This window comes from Papio anubis, chromosome 18 (genome assembly GCF_008728515.1).
Source record: "Papio anubis isolate 15944 chromosome 18, Panubis1.0, whole genome shotgun sequence".
NCBI lineage: Eukaryota > Metazoa > Chordata > Mammalia > Primates > Cercopithecidae > Papio > Papio anubis.
In genome coordinates, this window is record NC_044993.1 from 46,281,715 (window position 1) to 46,307,723 (window position 26,009).

At 50.6% G+C, this 26,009-nt stretch overlaps 1 protein-coding gene across 4 annotated transcripts; it reads left to right on the forward strand.

Moving 5' to 3' along the window:
• On the forward strand, positions 1–25,618 carry QPRT (quinolinate phosphoribosyltransferase). 4 transcript variants are annotated; one of them, XM_031658322.1, is made up of 5 exons: positions 1–483; positions 5,182–5,334; positions 22,969–23,504; positions 25,144–25,278; positions 25,350–25,618. In XM_031658322.1, exons 2-5 carry the CDS (start codon positions 5,277–5,279, stop codon positions 25,566–25,568), a joined length of 948 nt encoding a protein of 315 aa, XP_031514182.1. In that variant the 5' UTR covers positions 1–483; positions 5,182–5,276; the 3' UTR covers positions 25,569–25,618. The 4 variants fall into 4 exon arrangements, with proteins under 4 accessions (XP_031514182.1, XP_009197115.1, XP_009197116.1 ...); XM_009198851.3 differs by lacking the exon at positions 5,182–5,334 and having other exon boundaries at positions 246–483; XM_009198852.3 differs by lacking the exon at positions 5,182–5,334 and having other exon boundaries at positions 280–483; positions 25,147–25,278.
• The last annotated feature ends 391 nt before the right edge of the window (positions 25,619–26,009 follow it).

Here is a 26,009-nt window from a genome sequence, read left to right on the forward strand (position 1 = left end):
ATTTTAAAGCTCAGGAAACTGAGGCACAGAAAAAGGTAAAAAGGTACGTGAGATCAAAAAGGATGGAGTTAGGATTTGAACCCAGGTCCAGGGCCCGTGATTTTCCCAGCACACCATCCAAAATGCCTGCTTGCCCTCACCAGGGAGCACACGCTTACATTCACGGTCTTGGACCCTGGGTTAGGGCCAGGAGGGCTGGGTGTGGGACGAGAACAGGGCCTCCAGTTCTTTCACTGGCTGGGGCAGGGTTTCTGAGTTCCCCATCAGAGCCCCTCCTCTGACTTTCAGGGGCCGGCTGAGGAATCTGCAGGCCTGGCAGAGGACAGGAGGCAGGCCTGGGGAGCCTGGGAAGGGCTGGCTGACAGTTCTATGGGCCCTCCCCTCCTCCACAGTCCCACCCCCAGCCTGAGGCCTCTGGGAGCCCTGGTCCTGAGCAGCCAATGCACCAGCCCAGACGGCTGCAAGTCACCATGGACGCTGAAGGTAAAGGGACACTCTCCCCGCGGTGTCCCTGCACCCATCCCCCCACTGCCTACCCCTGCCCCCATCCTGGCTTGTCTCAGCCCCTCATCACCTCCTCTGGAGCCATCTCTCCTCTGGTCCTGCCATCGACTCCCTTACCTACCCCATGTCCCTGCAGCCTCGCTCAACCCCCAGAGGCCCCTTCTCACTCTTCTTTCTCCTGTGTTGAGTCCCCAAGGAGCTCTGGGGAAGGAAGGGGCTTAAGCCCTAGAAAAGGGGGGCAGGGCGGCCTGGAGGAGGTGGCGTCTCCTGGGGGCAGTGGGGGCAGGAAGTGGGAGGCTGGATGGGGGAGCAGCGTGGACTTCTGCTCTCGCTGGTAGCTGGGGAGAAGCAGAGACAAAGTCCTGTCCTTTCTGTAGCCGGGTGGGGGAGGGGGCTTGAGTCCCGTGATTCCCTGCCTGGAGGGAGCTGTATGCAAACTGTTGGGGTGATCAGCCCAACCCCTGACCATGGGTACCTGAAGTTCAGTGGCCACAAAGGAATGAGAAAAGACAAGTTAAGATTTAAAGCAGGTCCAGGGGGCCAGTTGCTAAAGTGAAGGCTGCAGAGCCCTGGTTGCCTGACAATTTATTGAGTACAAGCTTTTGATCTAAGAAGCAGATGGTACGGGGTGAAACAGTGAAGGCGGGGGTGCATGCGTCATTTGAAAGATGTATAGCAGTGATGGTTTATGTGAATTTCCTTTAAGCTCAAAGCATATGTCTAACTACTAAGATAATCTTTTTGTTGTTGTTGTTTGAGACGGAGTCTCGCTGTCTCCCAGGCTGGAGAGCAGTGGCGTGATCTCGGCTCACTGCAAGCTCCGCCTCCCGGGTTCACACCATTCTCCTGCTGGGAGATAGGCACCTGCCGCCATGCCCGGCTAATTTTTTGTATTTTTAGTAGAGATGGGGTTTCACCGTGTTAGCCAGGATGGTCTCAATCTCCTGACCTCGTGATCCACCCACCTCGGCCTCCCGAAGTGCTGAGATTAGGGGCATAAGCCACCATGCCAGGCCAACTAAGATGATCTTGAACTTACCGGGCTGCAGCTGGTGGGAGTGGGTTTTACAAGGAACCAGGATGTCTGGTCACATTCCAAAGATTCAAGGGTGTGTTTCAGCCCAGAGCATTCTGTGTAAAGCCTGTGTAGGACACCTATGGTGTTCCATAGGTGTCCTACACAGGGGTGGCTGACTCAACTGGCCCCCAATAAACCCTTCCACCAGCACAAACCCAGGGGGCCATGCTCTGCTCTCAGAAGGCTCCACCAGGGATGGGGCTGTGCGACCGTGGGTGGGTCCCGGCTTCTCAGAGCCTCATTTTCTTCCATCTGTAAAAGGACAATAATAGTTCCCTGCTCTGGTCGGGCACAGTGGCTCACGCCTGTAATCCCAGCACTTTGGGAAGCTGAGGCGGGTGGAGCACTTGAGGTCAGGAGTTTGAGACCAGCCTGGCCAACACGGAGAAACCCCGTCTCTACTAAAAGTACAAAAATTAGCCGAGTGTGGTGGTGTGCACCTGTAATCCCAGATACTTGGGAGGCTGAGGCAGGAGAATTGCTTGAACCCCAGTCGTGGAGGTTGCACAGAGATCGGGCCTCTGCACTCCAGCCTGCGTGACAGAGCGAGACTCCATCTCAAAAAAAAAAAAAAGAAAAAAAAGAAAAAAAAAGTTCCCTGATCACAAGGTTGTGAGGAGGACAGAGGATGGGAGGCACGGGTGCCTAGACCCTCCTCCACGTTTGGGGTGCCTGCTGGCACCATACACCCGGTCCCTCTGGCTCCACTGTGGAACCAGCTCTCGGGGGTCCCATGCAGGATGCATGCCAAACACATTCCAATCTCCACTGTGTCTTTCTCTTTTGTGACAATACCAACCTGGATGTGAATCCTGACTGCCACTCAGCAGCGGTGGAAACTCTGGTTTTCACCAGTTTCCACATCTGGAAGCCCCAGTTTCCACATCTGGACAATGGAGTTGGTGGCACTGGTCTCACGGGGTTGTAATGAGGATTAAATACCTTAGCAGATGTCAAGGAGTCTCGACCTGATTCCTTCAGAGCCAGGATTCTTTACTGAGGGATCATGGATGGGCTCTGGGGGAGTTCATGAACCCCAGAATTTGCACATGAAATTGCGTGTCTTTGTGAGAACACAGTTATGCATTTTTCTGGGAAGGAGATCCATAATTTTCATCAGATCCAGATTTTTTTTTTTGAGACAGTCTCACCCTGTCGTCCAGGCTAAATTGTAGTGGCATGATCTCTGCTTGCTGCAACCTTCACCTCCCAGGTTCAAGCGATTCTCCTGCCTCAGCCTCATGAGTAGCTGGGACTACAGGCATAAACCACCATGCCTGGCTAATTTTTGTATTTTTAATAGAGATGGGGCATCACCATGTTGGCCAGGCTAGCAGATCCAGATTCTTTTTTTTTTTTTTTTTTTTTGAGATGGAGTCTCACTCTGTCGCCAGGCTGGAGTGCAGTAGCGTGATCTTGGCTCACTGCAACGTTCGCCTCCCGGGTTCAAGTGATTCTCCTGCCTCAGCCTCACAAGTAGCTGCGACTACAGGTGCGTGCCGCCACACCCAGCTAATTTTTGTATTTTTAGTAGAAACGGTTTCACCATGTTGGCCAGGATGGTCTCGATCTCTTGACCTTGTGGTCCGCCTGCCTCGGCCTCCCAAAGTGCTGGGATTATAAGCGTGAGCCACTGCACCTGGCCCAGATTCTTAACAGAGTAAATGAAAACCTCAAAAAGTCAAGGATGGAAGCTGGGCACAGTGGCTCACGCTTGTAATCCCAGTGCTTTGGGAGGCTGAGGCAAGAGGATACCTTGAGGCAGGCCAGGAGTTTGAGACCAGCCTGGGTAACATAGTGAGATCCTGCCTCTAAAAAGAAAAGAACATGTCAGGGTTGCTCAGGGATGACATACCCACATTGTGGCTTTCCCACCATGTAATTCTTCTGTTGGGTTTTTGTTTTTTAGAGACAGGGTCTCACTCTGTGGCCCAGGCTGGAGTGCAGTGGCAGGATCACTGCAATCTAGAAATCCTGGGCTCAAGTGATCCTCCTGCCTCAGCCTCTTGAAATGCCAGGCTCAAACGATCCTCCTGCCTTGGCCTCCCAAAATGCTAGGATTATAGATATGAGCCACTGTGACTGGCCCACTGTGTAGTTTAGAAATGACCCTGGAGTCAAATGCCTGGGTCCCAGTCCCATTTCTGCCACCTGCTAGCTTTATGATCTTGGACAAGATGCTTAGCTTTGCTGTGCCTTGATTTCCTCATTGAAAAAGTGTGAGTGTGCCTTCCCATAGGATTGTGGTGAGGATTCAATGAGATGATATGTGTCTGGCACCTGACAGACAAAAATCACTTGGTGAGCCAGGCTCAGTGGCTCACGTCTGTAATCCTAGGACTTTGGGATGTCGAGGCAGGAGAATTGCTTGAACCTAGGAGTTCGAGACCAGCCTGGAAAACATGGTGAGACTCCATCTCTACAAAAAGATCCAAAAATAAGCCAGGCGTGGTGGCACATGCCTGTGGTCCTAGCTACTCAGGTGGCTGAGGTGGGAGGATCACCTGAGCCTGGGAGGTTGAGGCTGCTGTGAGCCATGCTTGTGCCACCACACTGTAGCCTGGGTAACAGAATGAGACCCTGTATTTAAAAAAAAAAAAAAAATTGTCACTTGGCAATGGTTTTGCTATTGATTTTATTGGCTCCTTACGTTTGTCTCTCCAGCTCTGAGCCCTCCCCAGGCTCCAGTTCTGTTCTGTTTTGTTTTCTTTTGAGACGGAGTCTAGCTCTGTTGCCTAGGCTGGAGTACAGTGGCATAATCTCGGTCACTGCAACCTCTGCCTCCCAGGTTCAAGCAATTCTCCTGCCTCAGCCTCCTGTAGCTGAGATTGCAGGTGCACACCACCACACCCAGCTAATTTTTTTTTGTAGTTTTAGTAGAGACAGGGTTTCACCGTCTTGGCCAGGCTGGTCTCGAACTCCTGACCTCGTGATCCACCTGCCTTGGCCTCCCAAAATGTTGAATTGCAGGCATGAGCCACCGTGCCTGGTTTCCAGTTCTGTTTTTAAAACCCCTGACTGTCCATTTCCACCTGACATCTCTCTGATGTGTCACATTCAAAATCCTCTCTTGCCACCAGCTTTTCCTTCTGACATCTCCATTTCTTTCTTTTTATTTTTCTTTTTAAGACAGAGTCTTACTCTGTCACCCAGGCTGGAGTGCAATGGCACAATCTTGGCTCACTGCAACCTCTGCTTCCCTGGTTCAAGTGATTTTCCTGCCTCAGCCTCCTAAGTACCTGGGATAACAGGCGCGTGCCACCATGCCTGGCTAATTTTTGTATTTTTAGTAGAGATAGGGTTTCACCATGTTGGCCAGGCTGGCCTCAAACTCCCGACCTCAAGTGATCTGCCCGCCTCGGCCTCTCAAAGTGCTGGGATTATAGGCGTGAGCCACAGCGCCCGGCCTGATGTCTCCATTTCTGTTCCTGCCTCACCAGCCTCCTACTCAGACTGGAAACCTCAAGGTCATCTTTGACCATTCACTCTCCCTTGTACCCCAGGATCCAAAGAGTCCCCACATATTCCTTGGACTTACTTTCATGGCATCGCCTGACCCTCTTCCTTTGTTTCCACACCTCCTCCCTCTGCGGGAGCAGCCTGTTTGAAGCCTCCTTCTCCTTGCTGCCTTCACGCACGTGACGACAGCTGATGCGGAACTCTGGGCTGGGCCAGGAGGGTTGGCACTGGGATCATGGAGCCAGGAGAGAAGAGACAAGCCCGGGGATGGGGCAGAGGCTGGGAAGTGACGGGTGAGTCCAGCGTGGGTACATACCAATGTGAGGCCAGTGGGCAGAGGCAGAGTGGTCCACCAGGGGCCAGGTGTGGGCAGCAGGGTCAGTCCCATCATCTTATGGGTATGGAGTCCAGGTGGCCTTTTCCTACACTTCACCCTGGCTCACAGCAGCTTTCCATCTTGTATCCATCAAGAACTCCAGACACAGTTTAAATGTTTAAATTTCTTTTTTTTTTTTTTTTTTTTTTTGAGACGGAGTCTCGCTCTGTCGCCCAGGCTGGAGTGCAGTGGCCAGATCTCAGCTCACTACAAGCTCCGCTTCCCGGGTTCACGCCATTCTCCTGCCTCAGCCTCCCGAGTAGCTGGGACTACAGGCGCCCGCCACCTCGCCCGGCTAGTTTTTTTGTATTTTTTTAGTAGAGACGGGGTTTCACCGTGTTAGCCAGGATGGTCTCGATCTCCTGACCTCGTGATCCGCCCGTCTCAGCCTCCCAAAGTGCTGGGATTACAGGCGTGAGCCACCGCGCCCGGCCTAAATGTTTAAATTTCAAAGTTGGCTGGCCATGGTGGTTCACACCTGTAATCCCAACACTTTGGGAGGCCAAGGTGGGCGGATTACTTGAGGTCAGGAGTTCAAGACCAGCCTGGCCAACATGGTGAAACCCTGTCTCTACTAAAAATACAAAAATTAGCCGGGCATGGTGGTGGACGCCTATAGTCCCAGTTACTCAAGAGGCTGAGGCAGGAGAATCACTTGAACCCCAGAGGCAGAGGTTGCAGTGAGCCAAGATTATGTCATTGCACTCCGGCCTGGGCAACAGAGCAAGACTCCATCTCAAAAAACTAAAATAAAATAAACAAATAAACTTCAAAGTTTTTTTTTTTTTTCCCCAAAGAGACAAGGTCCTTCTCTGTTGCCCAGGCTGGAGTGCAGTGGCAAGATCATAGCTCACTGCAGCCTCCAACTCCTGGGCTCAAGAGATCCTCCTGCCTCAGCCTCCTGAGTAGCTGGGACTAACAGGGGTGCCCCCACGATGCCCAGCTATTTTTTAAAAATTCTTTGTAGAGATGGGGTCTTTCTATGTTGCCCAGGCTGGTCTTGAACTCCTGGGCTCAAGCAATCCTCCTGACTTGGCCTTCTGAAGCGCTGGGATTACAGACGCGAGCCACTGGACCAGCTCAGTTCATTTTGATCATGTGACTTCTGATAGAAATTTTGTAGTGACTTCCCATGGCCTAGTGAGAGAAGCCTAACTCTTCCTCTCAACCACAGCCTGCTCAGTCTGGCCCCATCCTATGACGCGGCCTTCTTTCCCCATGCCCAAGACTGGGCACCGTCACCTGCGTATACCCTGTGCCTCTGCTGCCTGACCTGTGCTCTCTCTATTCTCTCAGCCTGGCGAGCCGTCCTCTCCTGTCAATTCCAGCCCATTCTCAGAACCAGGCTTTCTGGCTTCTCTTATCCATACTCAGACTCTGTGGCTCATTCTACCATATGTGTGCAGGGCGGTCACATTTGGCCATATTTGGAGGTCACTTCTCTTCTCCAGGGAGTGAACGGAGGGGAAAAGGACATTTATCCGGGACCTGAGGTGCTAACTAGCCTCTGTCTCCACCTGGTGTTTGCCAAATGAGTCAACAAATGAACCGATGGAAGAACAGAGCCCCCAGAGTCAGACCCCTGGGTTGAGGCTTCTGGCCAGGCACTGACTCAGGCGCTTTATGTGAATTGCCTCTTTTGGTCTTCCCAGCAGCCCTGGAATTTCCATGTGAAACTGACACTCAGGCAGGTTAGCGCCTTGCTGGAGTCACCCAGCCTGTAGGTTAGGTGTAGCATAGAAACACGATAAAGAGCTGAGCATGATGGCGTGCATCTGTGGTCCCAGCTGCTCGGGAGGCTGATGCAGGAGGATCGTTTGAGTCCAAGAGGTTGAGGCTGCAGTGAGCCGTGATTGCACCACTGCATTCCAGCCTGGGTGACAGAACGAGACCTTGTCTCTAAAAACAAAACAAAAACAAAAACCAGTAAACAACAACAACAATAAAAAATCAGTAAACAATCCAGAATAGAACAGCAACAGTGCCAGAGGGGGGAAAATCTTTATCTATTATGCCAGAGTTTTCAGTAATCTGTATCTTTACATGATTTGAAAAGAGAGAAGATGGCAAATAATATTCCAAGATACCCTGATCCCCTCTGAGCAGAGGTCCAATTTTTTTTTTCTTTGAGATGAAGTCTTGCTCTGTCACCTAGGCTCAACTCACTGCAACCTCCGCCTCCTGGGTTCAAGCGATTCTCCTGCCTCAGCCTCCCAAATAGCTGGGATTACAGGTGCCCGCTACCACACCTGGCTAATTTTTGTATTTTTAGTAGAGACAGAGTTTCACCATGGTGGTCAGGCTGGTCTCAAGCTCCTGATCTCAAGCGATCTGCCCACCTTGGCCTCCCAAAGTGCTGGGATTATAGGCATGAGCCACTGTGCCCAGCCTTAAATATGCCAATTTTATTAGAGTTTTATTAACTCTGGACAACCCATTAAGAAGGGATCGCCTTGAGGGATCAAGGTTACATCCCACAGAATAAAACTCTAATCTCTGAAGTCCAGGCATCTTGGGAGACCTTTTACATGTCCAATGTAAATGCAGCCTGCCTGGCATTTCTCTGATGGGCCAACTCTCTCCTTGCCAGCTGTAAAAGCGGCTTCCCCTCTCTGAAGTGCCTTTCAGTAACAGCTGCTAATTAGGGGAGCCCCGTATTTTCAAAGCTCCCCACAGGAATTCCTCTTGTTGGAAATGCATGAGAGAGTCAGGGCCTTAAAAAAAAAAACACCCAGATGTGTTTATTTATTTTTCACAAATAGAACATGGAATGTGTAACTGTTCCCCTCTCTATTAGACAGTCAGAAAGACTGAGCTCCAAGAAGGGGGAAAGAGGGGAACCCCTGCACATGGAAGCAGCTTTGAGGTTCTTTTTTTTTTTTTTTTTGAGACAGAGTCTCACTCTGTTGCCCAGGCTAGAGTGCAGTGGTGCGATCCGGGCTCACTGTAGCCTCAACCTCCTAGACTCAAGTGATCCTTCTGCCTCAGCCTCCCAAGAGTAGCTGGGACTACAACTGCATGCCGTCATGCCTGGCTAATCTTTTAAATTTTAATTTTATGTATTTGATTATTCTTTTTTTAGACTGCATCTCTCTCTGTTGCCCAAACTGGAGTGCAGTGGCACAATCACGATTTGCTGCAGCATCAACCTTCTGGGCTCTAGCAATCCTCCCGCCTCAGCCTCCCGAGTAGGTGGTACCACAGGTGCATGCCACCATGCCCGGCTAATATATATATAATACATATATATATATAAAAAATACATATATATATAGTATATATATATAAAATACATATATATATATATATATTTTAAGATAAGGATCTTGTCATGTTTGCCAGGCTGGTGTTCAACTCCTGGGCTCAAGTGATCCTCCTGCTTCAGCCTCCCAAAGTGCTAGGACTGTAGGCATGAGCCCCCATGTCTGGCCTCAGGAGCTATGATGTTCTTTTTCTTTTTTTTTTTTTTTTGAGATGGAGTCTCACTCTGTTGCCCAGGCTGCATGTACCACCATACCTGGCTAATTTTTGTGTTTTTCTGTAGAGATGGGGTTTCATCATGTTGGCCAGGCTGGTCTCGAACTTCTGACCTCAAGTGATCACCCACCTCGCCCTCCCAAAGTGCTGAGATTACAGGCATGAGCCACCGTGCCCCGCCAGCAGCTGTGATGTTCTACAGTACCCAACTATGGAAAGGGAGGACCTGGGCTCATACTTACCATTGTTTAGCTGCATCATTTTCTAGCTCTATTCTTTAGATAATTCCTCTTTATGTTTCTGAGCCATGGTTCTCCACCTATATTTTTAATTTATTTTTATTTTATTTTATTTTTTGAGATGGAATCTTGCTCTGTCGCCCATGCTGGAGTGCAATGGCGTGATCTCGGCTCACTGGAACTTCTACCTCCTAGGTTCAAGGAATTCTCCTACCTCAGCCTCCTGAGTAGCTGGGATTACAGGCGTGCGCCACTGTGCCTGGCCAGATTTTTGTTTGTTTGTTTGTTTGTATTTTTAGTAGAGATGGGGTTTTACCATGTTGGCCAGGCTGGTCTCGAACTCCTGACCTCAAGTGATCCACCCGCCTCGACCTCCCAAAGTGCTGGGATTACAAGCGTAAGCCACCATGCCCGGTCTTGGTTTTCCACCTATAAATACAAACGGCATCCACCTTGAGGCCCTGTAGGTGAGGTTTGGGAGGAGGTATGAGAAGCGCCAGGCACGCAGTAGACACCAATGCATGGTAGCTATTATTTTCTTCCTGTGGCTCAGAAGCTCTCAATTCTTTTACAAATCAGAATTATTTTGCCATATTTCAGACCAATTATATCAGAATCTCTAGGGATGGGGCCTGGAGCTCCCCCATATGATTCCATTGTGCAGCAGAGGTTGAGAACCACTGCCCTACCCAATGGTGTTATGATTTATAATAAGAAATATGTATTTTACTCTTTATCCTTGGTTCCTGGCATAGAGCTCCTGGAATCCTTGGAATTTCCTGAACAATAGAGGGGCAAGGAGAATCCTTTGTTCTAATAATTGATCTTTGTTTTTTTGTTGTTGTTGCTATTGTTGTTATTGTTGTTGAGACAGAGTTTTGCTCTTGTTGCCCAGGCTGGAGTGCAGTGGCGTGATCTCGGCTCACCACAACCTCCGCCTCCCAGGTTCAAGCAATTCTCCTGCCTCAGCCTCCCGAGTAGCTGGGATTACAGGCATGCACTATCATGTCTGGCTAATTTTGTATTTTTAGTAGAGACGGGCTTTCTCCAAGTTGAGGCTGCTCTTGAACTCCTGACCTCAGGTGATCCACCCGCCTTGGCCTCCTAAAGTGCTGGGATTACAGGTGTGAGCCACCGTGCCCGGCTGTTGTTGGCTTTTTTAAATTGAGACAGGATCTCACTTTGCTATCCAGGCTGGGGTGCAGTGGTGTGATCACGGCTCTCTGCAGTCTCAAACTCCTGGGCTCAAGGGATCCTCCCACATCAGCCTCCTGAGTAGCTGGGACTACAGGTGTGTACCACTGTACCCGGCTAATTTTTCTGTAGATAAGGGGTTTTGTTATGTTGCTCAGGCTGGTCTTGAATTGCTGTGCTCAAGTGTTCTGCCTGCCTCGGCCTCCCAAAGTGCTGGGATTACTGCCGTCAGCCACCATGATGCCTAATTTTTGAAATTTATGTAGTTGGCTAGGTACGGTGGCTCACACCTGTGATCCCAACACTTTGGGAGGCCGAGGGGGGAGGGTCACCTGAGGTCAGGAGTCTGAGACCACCCTGGCCAACATGGTGAAACCCCGTCTCTACTAAAGATACAAAAATTAGCCGAGCGTGGTGGCGGGCGCTTGTAATCCCAACTACTTGGGAGGCTAAGGCAGGAGAATCACTTGAACCTGGGAGGCGGAGGTTGCAGTGAGCTGAGACTGCGCCATTGCACTCCAGCCTGGGCAACAAGAACAAAAACTCCATCTCAAAAAATAAAATAAAACAAAATAAAATGTACATAGTGATAGAGTCTTGCCATGTTGCCAGGCTGGTCTTGAACTCCTGGCCTCAAGCGACTCCCTCTCCCCAGCCTCCCAAAGTGCTGGGATACAGATGTGAGCCACCACACTGGGCCTAATACTTGATCTTTGACCCAAGTTCCTGATAGAGCTCCTAATCCCTTGGAATTTCTGGCTGATCAGAGGGTCTTTTGTTCCAATGAGGTGATTCTTGGTGGGCTTCTGGAAGGGGGCCAGTCACCAGAGAGATACTACTGCAATGATTAGAAGTTTGGAACCCTCAGCAGTATCCTTCATCTTCTGGGAAGGGGAGAGGGGCTAGAGATTGATTTAACTATCATGCCTGTGACATGACACCTCCATAGAAATCCCTGAAATAAGACGTTAGGAGAGCTCCTGTGTTATAGGACAGATAAAGGTGCCAGGAGGAGGGTGGTACCCAGGAGAGGGCATGGAAGCCCCTTCCCCCATACCCTGCCCTATGCATTTCTTCCAGCTGGCTGTTCATTTGTGTCATTTGACAATGCCTTTGTAAGCCAGGTGTGGCAGCACACCTATAGTCCCAGTTACTCAGGAGGCTGAGGCAGGAGGATCACTTGAGCCCAGGAGCTCAAGAGTGCTCCTGTAGTGTGCTATCCTTGAGCCTGTGAATATCCACTGCACTCCAGCTGGGCAACATAGAAAGACACTGTCCAAAAAACAAAACAAGCTGGGCGCGGTGGCTCACGCCTGTAATCTCAACACTTCGGGAGGCGGAGGCGGGTGGATCACTTGAGGTCAGGAGTTCGAGACCAGCCTAGCCAACATGGTGAAGCCCCATTGCTACTAAAAATACAAAAATTAGCTAGGTGTGGTGGCGTGTGCTTGTAATCCCAGCTACTCAGGAGACTGAGGCAGGAGAATCGCTTGAACCTGGGTAGCAGAGGTTGCAGTGAGCTGAGATAGCGCCACTGCACTCCGGCTTGGGCAACAGAGTGAGACTCCGTCTCAAAAATAAATAAATAAATAAAAAACAAAACAATACGAAACAAACAAAAAAAAGTGTTGTAATACACCAGCAATAGTAAGTAAACTGTTTTCCTGGAATCACTGCTTTAGTAAAGATCAAATACAAGCAGGAGTCATGGGAATGTCTGATTTGTAGCCAAGTCACACAGCAGTTGTGGGTAGCCTGGGAATCTCTTACTACTTGAGGCTGACGTCTGAAGTGGGGGACAGTCTTGTGGGACTGAGTCCTTTTGCTATGACGTCTGCACTAACTCTGGTTATGGTCACAGTTGAAGTGAATTGTAGGACACGCAGCTACTGTTGGAGAATTGGTTGATGTGGGAAAAGAAATGCCACACCACTGGTCGCAGAAGCGTTCTGTGTTGAGTGAACATACAGAAAAGAAACACTGTTGGTTTTTTAATCTACATCACCCTAAAATAACGTTCCATGACCCAGTCTCAAGTGGGGACCCTCTCTCTCCTTTCCTTATTTTTCTCACTTTTTATTATAGAGAATTTCAAACATACACGAAAGTAGATAGAAAAGCATGGTGAACCCCCACGAAACCACCACCAACCTCAAAAAGCATCAATGTGAGGCTAGCCCAGTCTCACCCTCCCTCCCTCTACCTTCCAGTATTATCTTAAAGCAAACCAGTTCTCGAACTCTTTGTTTGTTTGTTTGTAGACAGAGTCTCGCTCTGTCACCCAGGCTGGAGTGCAGTGGCACAATCTTGGCTCACTGCAACCTCAATTCAAGTGATTCTTTCACCTCAGCCTCCCCAGTAGCTGGGATTATAGGCCCACACCACCACACCCGGCTAATTTTTGTATTTTTTTAGTAGATTTTTCACCATGTGTATTTTTCACAATGTATATTTTTCACCATTGCAGGTGTGAGCCACTGCGCCCAGCCTCTTTTGTTTTTTAGATGGGGTCCTGTTCTGTCGCCCAGGCTGGTTCGTGTGCAGTAACATGATCACAGCTCACTGTTCGTAGCCTCCAACTTCTGGGCTCAAGTGATCCTCCTGTCTCAGCCTGTGGAGTAGCTGGGACTACAGGCGTGAGTCACTGTTTTTTTCAGAGATGGGGTCTTGCTGTGTTGACCAGGCTGGTCTCAAACTCCCAGCCTCAAGCGATCCTCCTAACTCAGCCTCCCAAAGTGTTGGGATTACAGCCATGAGCCGCTGTGCCTGGCTCAAATCTTTTCATATGTGAACATCTCAGCGTGTTTTTCTTCTTCTTCTTTTTTTTTTTTTGAGATGGAGTTTCGCTCTTGTCACGCAGACTGGAATGCAATGGCGTGATCTTGGCTCACTGCAACCTCTGCCTCCTAGGTTCAAGCGATTCTCCTGCCTCACTTTCCCAAGTAGCTGGAATTACAGGTGCCCACCACCATGTCCAGCTAATTTCTTTACTTTTTTTTTTTTTTTTTTTAGTAGAGATGGGATTTTGCCATGTTGGCCAGGCTGGTCTTGAACTCCTCACCTCAGGTGATCCACCTGCCTTGGCCTCCCAAAGTGCTGGGATTACAGGCGTGAGTCACTGTGCCCAGACTCAGCATGTTTTTTTCCTAAAAGATAAAGACTTTTTCTTTTTACTACAACCACAATACTGTTGTCAAAACTAAGCTCTAAAAATTTCCGTGGTGTTATCAAACATTCAGTCAATGTCCAGATTCCAGTGGTTTCATAAATAGCCTAATTTGCTTTTGGTTTGTTTGAATTAGGATCTAAGTAGAATCTACACTTTGTGATTGGTTAGTATATGTTTTAACAGTCTTTGAAACTTTCTTTATTTTTTCAATTAAAAAATGTTTAATTTAGAGATACTTTTTGTCTGGCCAAGACTACCTCAGCCTTCTTTTGCCTCCCAATCTGTCTCCAGTTGGTGGCTGACCTTTCTGGAGTAAAACTATAATCTCTTTTACAATTCTGTGATGGGTCAGGCATGGTGGATCACACTTGTAATCCCAGCACTTTGGGAGGTCGAAGTGGGAGGACTGCTTGAGCCCAGGAGTTCAAGATCAGCTTGGGCAACATAGCGAGATCCCCCCATCTCTACTTAAAAATAATAAAATAAAATGAAAAAAAATTTTTTTTGAGATGGAGTTTCGCTCTTGTTGCCTAGGCTGGAATACAATGGTGGGATCTCAGCTCACTGCAACCTCCGCCTCCCGGGTTCAACCTATTCTCCTGCCTCAGCCTCCTGAGTAGTTGGGATTACAGGCACGTGTCACCATGCCCGGCTAATTTTGTATTTTTAGTAGAGACGGGGTTTCACCATGTTGGTCAGGCTGGACTCGAACTCCTGACCTCAGGTGATCAGCCCACCTCGGCCTCCCAAAGTGCTGGGATTACAGGCATGAGTCACTGTGTCTGGCCAATAAAATGAAATTTTATGATGGCTTCTGCGATCTGGCAAATTCCTCAGCTAAATAGTTTAGTTTTTTCTCCCTGTGGCCTCCTCTCCCACCATGTCACCTGTGAATCTCACACTGCCCCCCCCCCGCCACTGTCTGTGGGTGAACAGATCAGTTTTCTCAGCCCTAACTGTCGGCCCCACCCCACACCTCTGCCTGGCAAACATCACTCACCCGTCCTCAGAGACACCTAGTCATTTATTCTGTGAGTCCACCACACTTGAGAAACGTTTCATTTCTTAGTGAACACACCTACCCCGTGCTAGAGAGTGTTCCTAAGGGCTTTCAAATATAAAGTCTTTTGTTTTTTATTTCTGAGACAGAGTCTCGCTCTGTCGCCCAGGCTGGAGTGCAGTGGCACAATCTTGGCTCACTGCAACCTCCACCTCCCAAGTTCAAGCAATTTTCTGCCTCAGCCTCCCTAGTAGCTGGGATTACAGGTGCCTGACTAATTTTTTTTTTTTTTTTTTTTGTATTTTTAGTAGAGATGGGGTTTCACCATTTTGGCCAGGCTGGTCTTGAACTCCTGACCTCGTGATCTACCCACCTTGGCCTCCCAAAGTGCTGAGATTGCAGGCATGAGCCACTGCCCCGGCCACTTTCTTGTTTTTATAACAGCACGAGGAGGTCATTATTGTCATCCCTGTCACAGATGAGGAGCCCAAGGCCCCCGAGGGTTGAGTCTCTGGTCCACAATCACTTAGTGACAAGTGGCAGAGCCAGGGCTGGACCTGAGGTGTGCGGTCCCAGAGCCTGGGCTCTGATTCACTGTGCTATGCGACCTCTCTGATAGGTAAGTATCCTAGCTCGCATACTATGAAGCTAAACAATATAAAATTGCCAATATTTGGCCGTCTTGACCAATAAAAGCAGCAATGGTTGTATGGTTCAGTACACGAAGCGCTTGAATATAGTAGAAAACTCAATGGCCAGACACAGTCTTTGCCCATCGAGAGGAAACAGCTGTAGACTGTGATAATGGGGGAAGAACAGGAAGCAGAGAGGGACCAAGATCTAATATGGGGGGTGGGGTGTCTGTGAGGCCCCTGCTGAGGAAGTGATGTTGAAGGGAAGACCTGCAAGTGGAATAAGAGCTGAAGGGGGAGATTGGGGACAAGGGAAGGGACTTCCAGGCCGAGGTACAGTCCTGCAACAGCATAGGCTAAGCCCTGACAGGTAACAGAAAGAGCTGCCCACACTGTTGCCTTCATGCCTAGCAATTATTAACACCCCGCACAGTGCAGGTGCTGATGAGGATGTGTCAGAGAATCAGTGAAAAATGGAAAGAAGTTGCCAGGTGTGGAGGCTCATGTCTGTTAATCCCAGCACTCTGGGAGGCCAGGGTGGGAGGAAGACAAGGCCAGGAGTTGGAGGCTGGGCATGGTGGCTCACGCCTATAATCCCAGCACTTTGGGAGGCCGAGGTGGGTGGATCACTTGAGGCCAGGAGCTCAAGACCAGCCTGGCCAATATGGTGAAATGCTATCTGTACTAAAATACGAAAATTGGCCAGGCATGGTGGCACGTGCCTGTAATCCCGGCTACTCAGGAGGCTGAGGCAGGAGAACCCAGGAGGCGGAGGCTGCAGTGAGTCTACAGTTACTGCCAAAGCTCAGGGCTCCATCCCTTTTCCATCGCATGCCACTGCACTCCAGCCTGGGCAGCAAAGTGAGACTCTGTCTCTAGAAAAAGAAAAAGAAAAAAATGTTTAAAAGGCCAGGAGTTGGCCGGGCACGGTGGCTCAAGCCTGTAATCCCAGCACTTTGGGAGGCCGAGACGGGCGGATCACGAGGTCAGGAGATCGAGACCATCCTGGCTAACACGGTGAAACCCCATCTCTACTAAAAAAATACAAAAAACTAGCCGGGCGTGGTGGCGGGCGCCTGTAGTCCCAGCTACTCGGGAGGCTGAGGCAGGAGACTGGCGTGAACCCGGGAGGCAGAGCTTGCAGTGAGCTGAGATCCGGCCACTGCACTCCAGCCTGGGCGACAGAGCGAGACTCCGTCTCAAAAAAAAAAAAGGCCAGGAGTTTGAGACCCTGTCTCTACAAAAAATTAAAAAAAAAAAAAATTACCTTGGCATCGTGGAGCAGGTACTCAGGAGGCTGAGGTGAGACGACCACATGAGCCCAGGCTGCAGTGAGCCATGATTGTACCACTGCACTCCACTCTGTCTCAAAAAGAAAGAAAACAGTCAAGAGAACTGGAACTGAAACCGTGAAAGGTCAGTTTTCAGCAGGAGAGTGATCAAAGAAAACCAGAACTAGACAGTTGTTAAAATAACGAAAACATATTACATTCCAGACTATTACTGTAGGGGAAGAGTGACCTTAGATCAGAACTGGGCTGAACTCTGAGTACACCATGGGGGTTATAACCAACGAGCAGAGTGGGGGACAGTGAATGGGACATTACCACGAGAAAGCACTGGGGGCCGGGGGGATTCCGGCAAGAACCACCTAAAGGGATTCTTGCTGAAGGCAGGCCAAGGTGGTCAGACAGCGCCTGGGGGAGGGTGGAGGATGAGGACCCCCATCAGGGTTCAAGGGGCAATCAGATGTGGAGGATGAAGGACTGGCTAAGCTGACTTAGCAGGATTCTTGTTAAAATTGGACGATGCAGAGGTAAACACGGAAGTCCAAGGCCTAACTGGAAAAGAGCTGAGGGAACCTGAGTGAGGTTTGGCTATAAACAGAACCTCTCCGAGTGAGCCCATCAAACTTACTTTATTTATTTATTTATTTGAGACAGAGTCTCACTCTGTCGCCCAGGCTGGAGTACAGTGGCGCTATTTCGGCTCACTGCAAACTCTGCCTCCCAGGTTCAAGCAGTTCTCGTGCCTCGGCCTCCCGAGGAGCTGGGATTACAGGCATCTGCCACCACACCCAGCTAATTTTTGTGTTTTCAGTAGGGACAGGGTTTTGCCATGTTGGACAGGCTGGTCTTGAACTCCTGACCTCAGGCTAATTTTTTGTTTGTTTTTATTCTTTTTTTTTTTTTTTTGAGATTGAGTTTCGCTCTTGATGGCCAGGTTCACCGCAACCTCTGCCTCCTGGGTTCAAGCGATTCTCCTGTCTCAGCCTCCCGAGTAGCTGGGATCACAGGCACATGCCACCATGCCCAGCTGATTTTTGAATTTTTAGTAGAGATGGGGTTTCATCATATTGAACAGGCTGATCTAAAACTCCTGACCTCAGGTGATCCGCCTGCCTCAGTCTCCCAAAGTGCTGGAATTACAGGCATGAGCCACTGCACCCAGCCTTTTTGTTTGTTTGTTTTTTCTTTTCTTTTTTTTTTTTTTTTGAGATGGGGTCTCGCTCTGTCGCCCAGGCTGGAGTGCAGTGGCGGATCTCAGCTCACTGCAAGCTCGCCTCGGGTTTCATGGCTGCCTCAGCCTCCCCAAGTAGCTGGGACTGGCCCGCCTGCGCCCTAGCTAGTTTTTGTATTATTTTTTAGTAGAGCGAGGGGTTTCACCGTGTTAGCCAGGATGGTCGATCTCCTGACCTCATGATCCACCCGTCTAGAGGCCTCCCCAAAGTGCTGGGATTACAGGCTTGAACGCCCGGCCTTTGTTTGTTTTTTAAATTGGGACAAGATCTCGCTCTGGCCCAGGATGGATTGCAATGGCGCAATCTCAGCTCACTGCAACCTCTGCCTCCTGGGTTCAAGCGATTCTCCTGCCTCAGTCTCCCAAGCAGCTGGGATTACAGGTGCCTGCCACCACGGCTAGTTAATTTTTGTGTTTTTAGTAGAGATGGGGTTTTGCCATGTTGGACAGGCTGGTCTTGAACTCCTGACCTTAGGTGATCAACCCACCTTGGCCTCCCAAAGTGCTGGGATTACAGGCGTGAGCCACCATGCCCAGCCTTAAATTTAACTTTTAAGTTCAGGGGTATACATGTGCAGGTTTATTACATAGGTAAACTTATGTCATGGGGGTTGTACACATTATTTAGTCACCCAGGTATTAAGTGTAGTACCCATTAGTTATTTTTCCTGATCCTCTCCCTCCTCCAAACTTCCACCCTCTGATAGGCCCCAGTATGTGTTGTTCCCCTCTATGTGTCCATGTGTTCTCATCATTTAGCTCCCACTTATAAGTGAGAACATGTGATATTTGGTTTTCTGTTCCTGCATTTGTTTGCTAAGGATAATGGCCTCCAGCTCCATCCGTGTCCCTGCAAAGAACGTGATCTCATTCTTTTCTATGGCTGCATAGTATTCCATGGTGTATGTGTACCACACTTTCTTTATCCAGTCTACCACTGATGGGCATTTAGGTTGAATCACGTCTTTCCTATGGTGAATAGTGCTGTGATGTGTCTTTATAACAGAATGGTTTACTTTGGGTATATACCCAGTAATGGGATTGCTGGGTCGAATGGTATTTCTGGTTTTTGGTCTTTGAGAAATTGCTGCACTGTCCTCCACTATGGTTTAACTAATTTACACTCCCACCAACAGTGTGTAAGTGTTCCTTTTTCTCTGCGACCTCACCAGATCTCAGTGGTCAACTCCTCCCACTCCCCAGGTAACACTGATTTGCTCTGTGCCTACAGTTTTGCCTTTCCCAGGATGCTGCGTGAATGGGATCATACGGCCTTTTGGATCTGGCTCCTTTTAGTTAGAATGATACATTTGAGACAGGTCCCTATTGTTGTGTGTATCAGTAGTAGGTTTCTTCTTTTTTTGAGATGGATTATCACTCTGTCATCCAGGCTGCAGTGCAGTGGCATGATCTCAGCTCACTGCAACCTCCGCCTCCCTGATTCAAGCGATTATCCCGCCTCAGCTTCCCGAGTAGCTGGGATTACAGGCGCGTGCCACCACGCCTGGCTAGTTTTTGTATTTTCATAGAGATGGGGTTTCCCCATGTTGACCAGGCTGGTCTTGAACTCCTGACCTTGTGATCTGCCCACCTTGGCCTCACAAAGCGCTGGAATTACAGGCGTGAACCATGGTGCCCAGCCTGCATCACAGGTTGTTTCCCCAATACTTACCAGTTGCAGAATTCAAATTCACTTTTAAAAAAACAGCCTGAAAAAAAGAAAAAAAAAATCAGGCTGGCCAGGCGTGGTGGCTCACGCCTGTAATTCCAGCACTTTGGGAGGCCGAGGCGGGCAGATCACCTGAGGTCAGGAGTTTGGGACCAGCCTGGCCAAAATGGTAAAACCCTGTCTCTACTAAAAATACAAAAATCAGCCTGGCGTGGTGGTGGGCGCCTGTAATCCCAGCTACTTGGGAGGCTGAGGCAGAAGAATCGCTGGAATCCGGGGGATGGAGGTTGCAGTGAGCTGAGATCACACCACTTCACTCCAGCCTGGGCAAAAATGTGACACTCTGGATCAAAAAAAAAAAAAATCAAGATTGGCACAGTGGCGCACTCCTGTAATCCCAGGACTTTGAGAGGCTGAGGTGCAAGGATTGCTTGAGACTGGGAGTTCAAGACCAGTCTGGGGAATATAGTGAGACCCCTATCTCTACAACAAAACATATACAAAAATTAGCCGGGCATGGTTGCTGTGCGCCTGTAGTCCCATTTCCTCGGGAAGCTGAGGCGAGAGGATTGCTTAAGCCTGGGCAGTTGAGGCTGCAGTGAGTCGTGATCGCGCCACCGCACTGCACCTGGTTTGAATGCAGTGGGAGTGGGGGATTAGGCTCTCACTCCCTGCCGTTTGCTCCCAGGCCTTTTCCGTAGCTGGATGTGACCAACAGAGACAGCGCCCAGCCTCAGTACAGCTGGCTGTTAGTGGAGGAGCAGGAGCCGTCTGGGGCAGATGTGGGAGAGAACGTGGCGAAGGAGAGCCCGGTGCAGTCAAGGAGGCTTGTGGCTCGGAGGGGAGGTGGGGTGAGTGGAGACTCAGCAGCTTGGCTCTGGGGAAGTAGACAAGAGAGGGCCTGCTTCGTAGAGCACACCAAGCCAGGATGTCTGGCCTTCACTTCTACTTGGAGCAGAAGTGTGCTGTGTGCTCGTGTATGTGCGTGTGCGTGCACGTGTGTGCGCGCTAAATCAAACACCCTCGCTGGCTCTGTGTCTCCCTGAAGGGGAAGCCAAGTCCACGGACGGTGAAGGCCCATGAGGCTGCAGGTCTTCACCCCGCAGATAGATGGCGCTGTTGCACCGCGCCTGGGTTTGCCACTGCCCACAGCCATGCAGAGCCCATCACGGGCTATGCCTAGGGCGTAAGGGACCTTCCCCACGTCCACCATCCTTATTTAAAAAAAAAAAAAAGGGTGGGTATATAGTAGGTGTATATATTTATGGGGTGCATTTTTTTTTTTTTGAGACGGAGTCTTGCTCTGTCGCCCAGGCTGGAGTGCAGTGGCCGGATCTCAGCTCACTGCAAGCTCCGCCTCCTGGGTTTACGCCATTCTCCTGCCTCAGCCTCCCGAGTAGCTGGGACTACAGGCGCCAGCCACCTCGCCCGGCTAGTTTTTTGTATTTTTTTAGTAGAGACGGGGTTTCACTCTGTTAGCCAGGATGGTCTCGATCTCTTGACCTCGTGATCCGCCTGTCTCGGCCTCCCAAAGTGCTGGGATTACAGGCTTGAGCCACCGCGCCCGCCCGGGTGCGTATTGATAAAGCATGCAATGCATGATAATAACATCATGGGCCAGGCACGGTGGCTCACACCGAGATTGCACCTCTGCAGTCGCCAGGCCACTGCAGGCGCCACAGTGGCGACAGAGCGAGACTCTGTCTCAAATAAATAAATAAATAAATAAAAATCAGGTTAGGCCGGGCACAGTGGCTCACACCTGTAATCCCAGCACTTTGGGAGGCGGAGGCAGGCGAATCACAAGGTCAGGAGTCCGAGACCAGCCTGGCCAACATGGTGAAACCCCGTCTCTACTAAAAATACAAATTTTAGCCGTGTGTGGTGGCAGGCGCCTGTAACCCCAGCCACTCAGGAGGCCGAGGTAGGAGAATCGCTTGAATCCAGAAGGCTGAGGTTGAAGCCAGCCGAGATCACTCCATTGCAGTCCAGCTGGGCAACAAGAGTGAGATTCTGTCTCAAAAAAAAAAAAAAAAAAAAAAAATTACATCATGGAGAATGGGGTGTCCATCCCCTTAAGCATTTATCCTTTCTGTTATAATCCAATTGCATTCTTTTAGTTATTTTGAAATGTACAGTTATTGTTGACTATAGTCACCCTGTTGTGCTAGCAAATAGTAGGTCTTATTCATTCTTTCTATTTTTTTTTTTTGTACCCGTAACATTCCCCACCTTCCCATCATCATCCTTTTTTTTTTTTTTTTGAGACAGAGTCTTGCTGTGTCACCCCAGGCTGGAGTGCAGTGGCACGATCTCAGCTCACTTCAACCTCTGCCTCCTGTGTTCAAGTGATTCTCCTGCTTCAGCCTCCCCAGTGGCTAGGGTTACAGGCATGCCCCACTACACTCGGCTAATTTTTTTTCAGGTTTTCGCCATGTTGGCCAGGCTGGTCTTGAACTCCTGACCTCAGGTGATCCACCTGCCTCAGCCTCCCAAAGTGTTGGGATTATAAGCATGAGCTACTGTGCCCAGCCCCATCATCCTCATTTTATTTATTTTTTATTTTTATTATTATTATTTTTTAGATAGAGTCTTGCTCTGTCACCCAGGCTGGATTGCAGTGGTGTGACCTCGGCTCACTGCAACCTCTGCTTTCCAGGTTCAAGCAATTCTCTTGCCTCAGCCTCCCGAGTAGCTGAGATTGCAGGCGCCTGCCACCACGCCTGGCTAATTTTTGTATTTTTAGTAGAGACAGGGTTTTACCATTTTGGCCAGGCTGGTCTCAAACTCCTGACCTTGGGTGATCCGCCCGCCATGGCCTCCCAAAGTGCTGGGATTACAGGTGTGAGCCACCGCTCCTGGCCAGACTGATTTTTTTAAAAAGTGAATTTGAATGCTGCAACTCGTGAGTATTGGATAAACAAACTATGATGGGATTACAGGTGCCCACCCCCATGCCTGGCTAATTTTTGTATTTTTAGTAGAGACTATGTTGGCCAGGTGGGTCTCGAACTCCTGACCTCAAGTGGTCTGCCTGCCTCGGCTTCCCAAAGTGTTGGAATTACAGGCATGAGCCACCACACCTGACCAGAAGTTTAAATTTTTTTTTTTTTTTTTTTTTTTGAGACGGAGTCTTGCTCTGTCACCCCGGCTGGAGTGCAGTGGCACAGTCTCTGCTCACTGCAAGCTCTGCCTCCCAGGTTCACACCATTCTCCTACCTCAGCCCCCTGAGTAGCTGGGACTATAGGCACCCACCACCACGCCTGGCTAATTTTTTCGTATTTTTAGTAGAGACGGGGTTTCACCATGTTAGCCAGGATGGTCTCGATCTCCTGACCTCGTGATCCGCCCGCCTCGGCCTCCCAAAGTGCTGGGATTACAGGCGTGAGCCACTGCGCCCGGCCCAGAAGTTTAAATTTAACTAGGTGCCCAGTGACCTCGTCCAGCCCACAGCACTCCCCAATCCTCGCCCCCACAACCCCCCTTCCCCCCACACCCCCTTTCCTCCCTGCAGCCCCTCCACTGGAACCCCTAGATCTTGAAGCTGATGGGCCAGTGCCCAGTTTCACTGGTTGTTAAATATTTTGACAATGATCCCTGACAGCAGGAGAGGCAGCCAAACTCAACAGCTGTTCTCTGTTTCCCCCCAGGCCTGGCACTGCTGCTGCCGCCCGTCACCCTGGCAGCCCTGGTGGACAGCTGGCTCCGAGAGGACTGCCCAGGGCTCAACTACGCAGCCTTGGTCAGCGGGGCAGGCCCCTCGCAGGCGGTGCTGTGGGCCAAATCCCCTGGGGTACTGGCAGGGCGGCCTTTTTTCGATGCCATCTTTACCCAACTCAACTGCCAAGTCTCCTGGTTCCTCCCTGAGGGATCGAAGCTGGTGCCGGTGGCCAGAGTGGCTGAGGTCCGGGGCCCTGCCCACAGCCTGCTGCTGGGGGAACGGGTGGCCCTCAACACGCTGGCCCGCTGCAGTGGCATTGCCAGTGCTGCCGCCGCTGCAGTGGAGGCTGCCAGGGGGGCCGGCTGGACTGGGCACGTGGCCGGCACGAGGAAGACCACACCAGGCTTCCGGCTGGTGGAGAAGTACGGGCTCCTGGTGGGCGGGGCCGCCTCGCACCGCTACGACCTGGGAGGACTGGTGATGGTGAAGGACAACCATGTGGTGGCCGCCGGTGGTGTGGAGAAGGTGCTGGTCCTGCCTGTCCCTGGTCCAACCTCACCCTTAGCACACCCCTCCCCTCCCCTCCCCAGAGCCTCCAGCCATGACCTGGAGTCAGCAACACAAGACTCTTCCCACCTCAGCTCCTCCATCTGAGCTGGGCTCAGCTGAGCTCATCCAGCTAAGCTAAATGGGGAGCTGGGCTTGCTTTTCTTTTTCTGGAGATGGGGCCTCAGTCTCTCCAGTAGCTGGATATACAGGAATGCTCCACCCCACTGGCTAATTTTTGCTTTTTCTTTTTTGAGATGGAGTCTCACTGTTTCACCCAGGCTGGAGTGAAGTGACACAATCTCGGCTCACTGCAACCTCCACCTCCCGGGTTCAAGCAATTCTCCTGCCTCAGCCTCCCGAGTACCTGGGATTACAGGCACCCGCCACCACGCCCAGCTAATTTTTATATTTTTTTGTAGAGACAGAGTTTCAGCATGTTGGCCAGGCGTGTCTCAAACTCCTGACCTCAGGTGATCCACCCGCCTTGGCCTCCCAAAGTGCTGGAATTACAGGCCTGAGCCACTGTGCCCAGCTGCCTTTTTTTTTTTTTTTTTTTTTTTTTAAGAGATGGGGTCTCACTGTGTTGCCCAGGCTGGTCTCAAACTTCAGGACCCAAAAGATCCTCCCACCTTGGCCTCCCAAAGTGCTGGGATTATAGGTATAAGCCACCGCACCTGGTTTTGGAATTGACTCTTTATCTTTGTTCTGCTGCTGCGTGGTGTAATGTTCGAGAAGAAAGGACAACCCGGGGGAAGCCAGTGTCACTGGCACCACAGCCTTGAGCCCATCTCTCTAGCCCTCTGCACCTAATTTCCCATCTGTGAAATGTCCTTAAAGACCCCTTCTAATTTTAATATTCTGAGTCAAATTGAACTCAGGTCCAAATGCCAAATATTGCTGATATTCATCCGCTTTTTGACCCACAAAAGTGGTCATTTTAGTCTACAATAAAACATCCTGGCTCAGTGGCTCATGCCTGTAATCCCAGCACTTTGGGAGGCCCAGGTGGAGGGATTACTTGAGGCCAGGAGTTTGAGACCAGACTGGGCCATATAGCAAGATTCTGTCTCTACAAAAAATGAAAAATTTAGCCATGTTTGTGGGCAAGCCCCTGTAGTCCCAGCCACTCGGTGGCTCACGCCTGTAATCCCAGCACTTTGGGAGGCTGAGGCGGGCGGATCACGAGGTCATGAGTTAGAGACCATCCTGGCCACCATGGTGAAACCTCGTCTCTACTAAAAATAACAAAAATTAGCTGGGTGTGGTGGACGCACCTGTAGTCCCAGCTACTCGGAAGGCTGAGGTGGGAGAATCACTTGATCCCAGGAGGTGGAGGCTGCTGTGAGCTATGATTGCACCACTGCACTCCAGCCTGGGCGACAGAATGAGACCCTGTCTCAAAAACAAAACAAAACAAAACAAACCCAACCCAACGTCTGGTTTCCTTATTAACCCCAAACTCATGGTCCATCCGGAGCTTTTCAAATGCCAGTCCTGGCTCCCTGGGCCCCAGCTTCAGTGCTGGGCCCTATCCTCACCCTCGCCCTCCCGGCTCCCTGCGCCCCAGCGCCAGGCACTGGGCCCAGTCCTCACCCTCGTCCTCCCGGCTGCCCAGCAGGCGGTGCGGGCAGCCCGGCAGGCAGCCGACTTCGCTCTGAAGGTGGAGGTGGAATGCAGCAGCCTGCAGGAGGCCGTGCAGGCGGCTGAGGCGGGTGCCGACCTTGTCCTGCTGGACAACTTCAAGCCGAAGGTGAGATGGGCTCTGCCTCCGGGGAGGGGTCTGTGGTGGGCTCTCACCTCCCCTCCGCTTGTGTCCCGCAGGAGCTGCACCCCACAGCTGCCGCGCTGAAGGCCCAGTTCCCAAGTGTGGCGGTGGAAGCCAGCGGGGGCATCACCCTGGACAACCTCCCTCAGTTCTGCGGGCCGCACATAGACGTCATCTCCATGGGGATGCTGACCCAGGCGGCCCCAGCCCTTGATTTCTCCCTCAAGCTGTTTGCCAAAGAGGCGGCTCCAGTGCCCAAAATCCACTGGTCCTAAACCGGAAGAGGATGACACCAGCCATGGACCCTCCGGATCACACATCTCTCTTTTTTTTTTTTTTTTTTTTTGAGACGGAGTCTCGCTCTGTCGCTCAGGCTGGAGTGCAGTGGTGCGATCTCGGCTCACTGCAAGCTCCGCCTCCCGGGTTCATGCCATTCTTCTGCCTCAGCCTCCCGAGTAGCTGGGACTACAGGCATCCGCCACCATGCCCGGCTAATTTTCTGTATTTTCGGTAGAGACGGGGTTTCATCGTGTTAGCCAGGAAGGTGTCGATCTCCTGACCTCGTGATCCGCCCGCCTCGGCCTCCCAAAGTGCTGAGATTATAGGCGTAAGCCACCACGCCTGGCCCCGGTCACACATCTTTAGGGTCAGTGGCCAATGGGGCACACTTGGCATTAGCTTGAGCCCAACTCTGGCTCTGCCACCTGCTGCTCCTC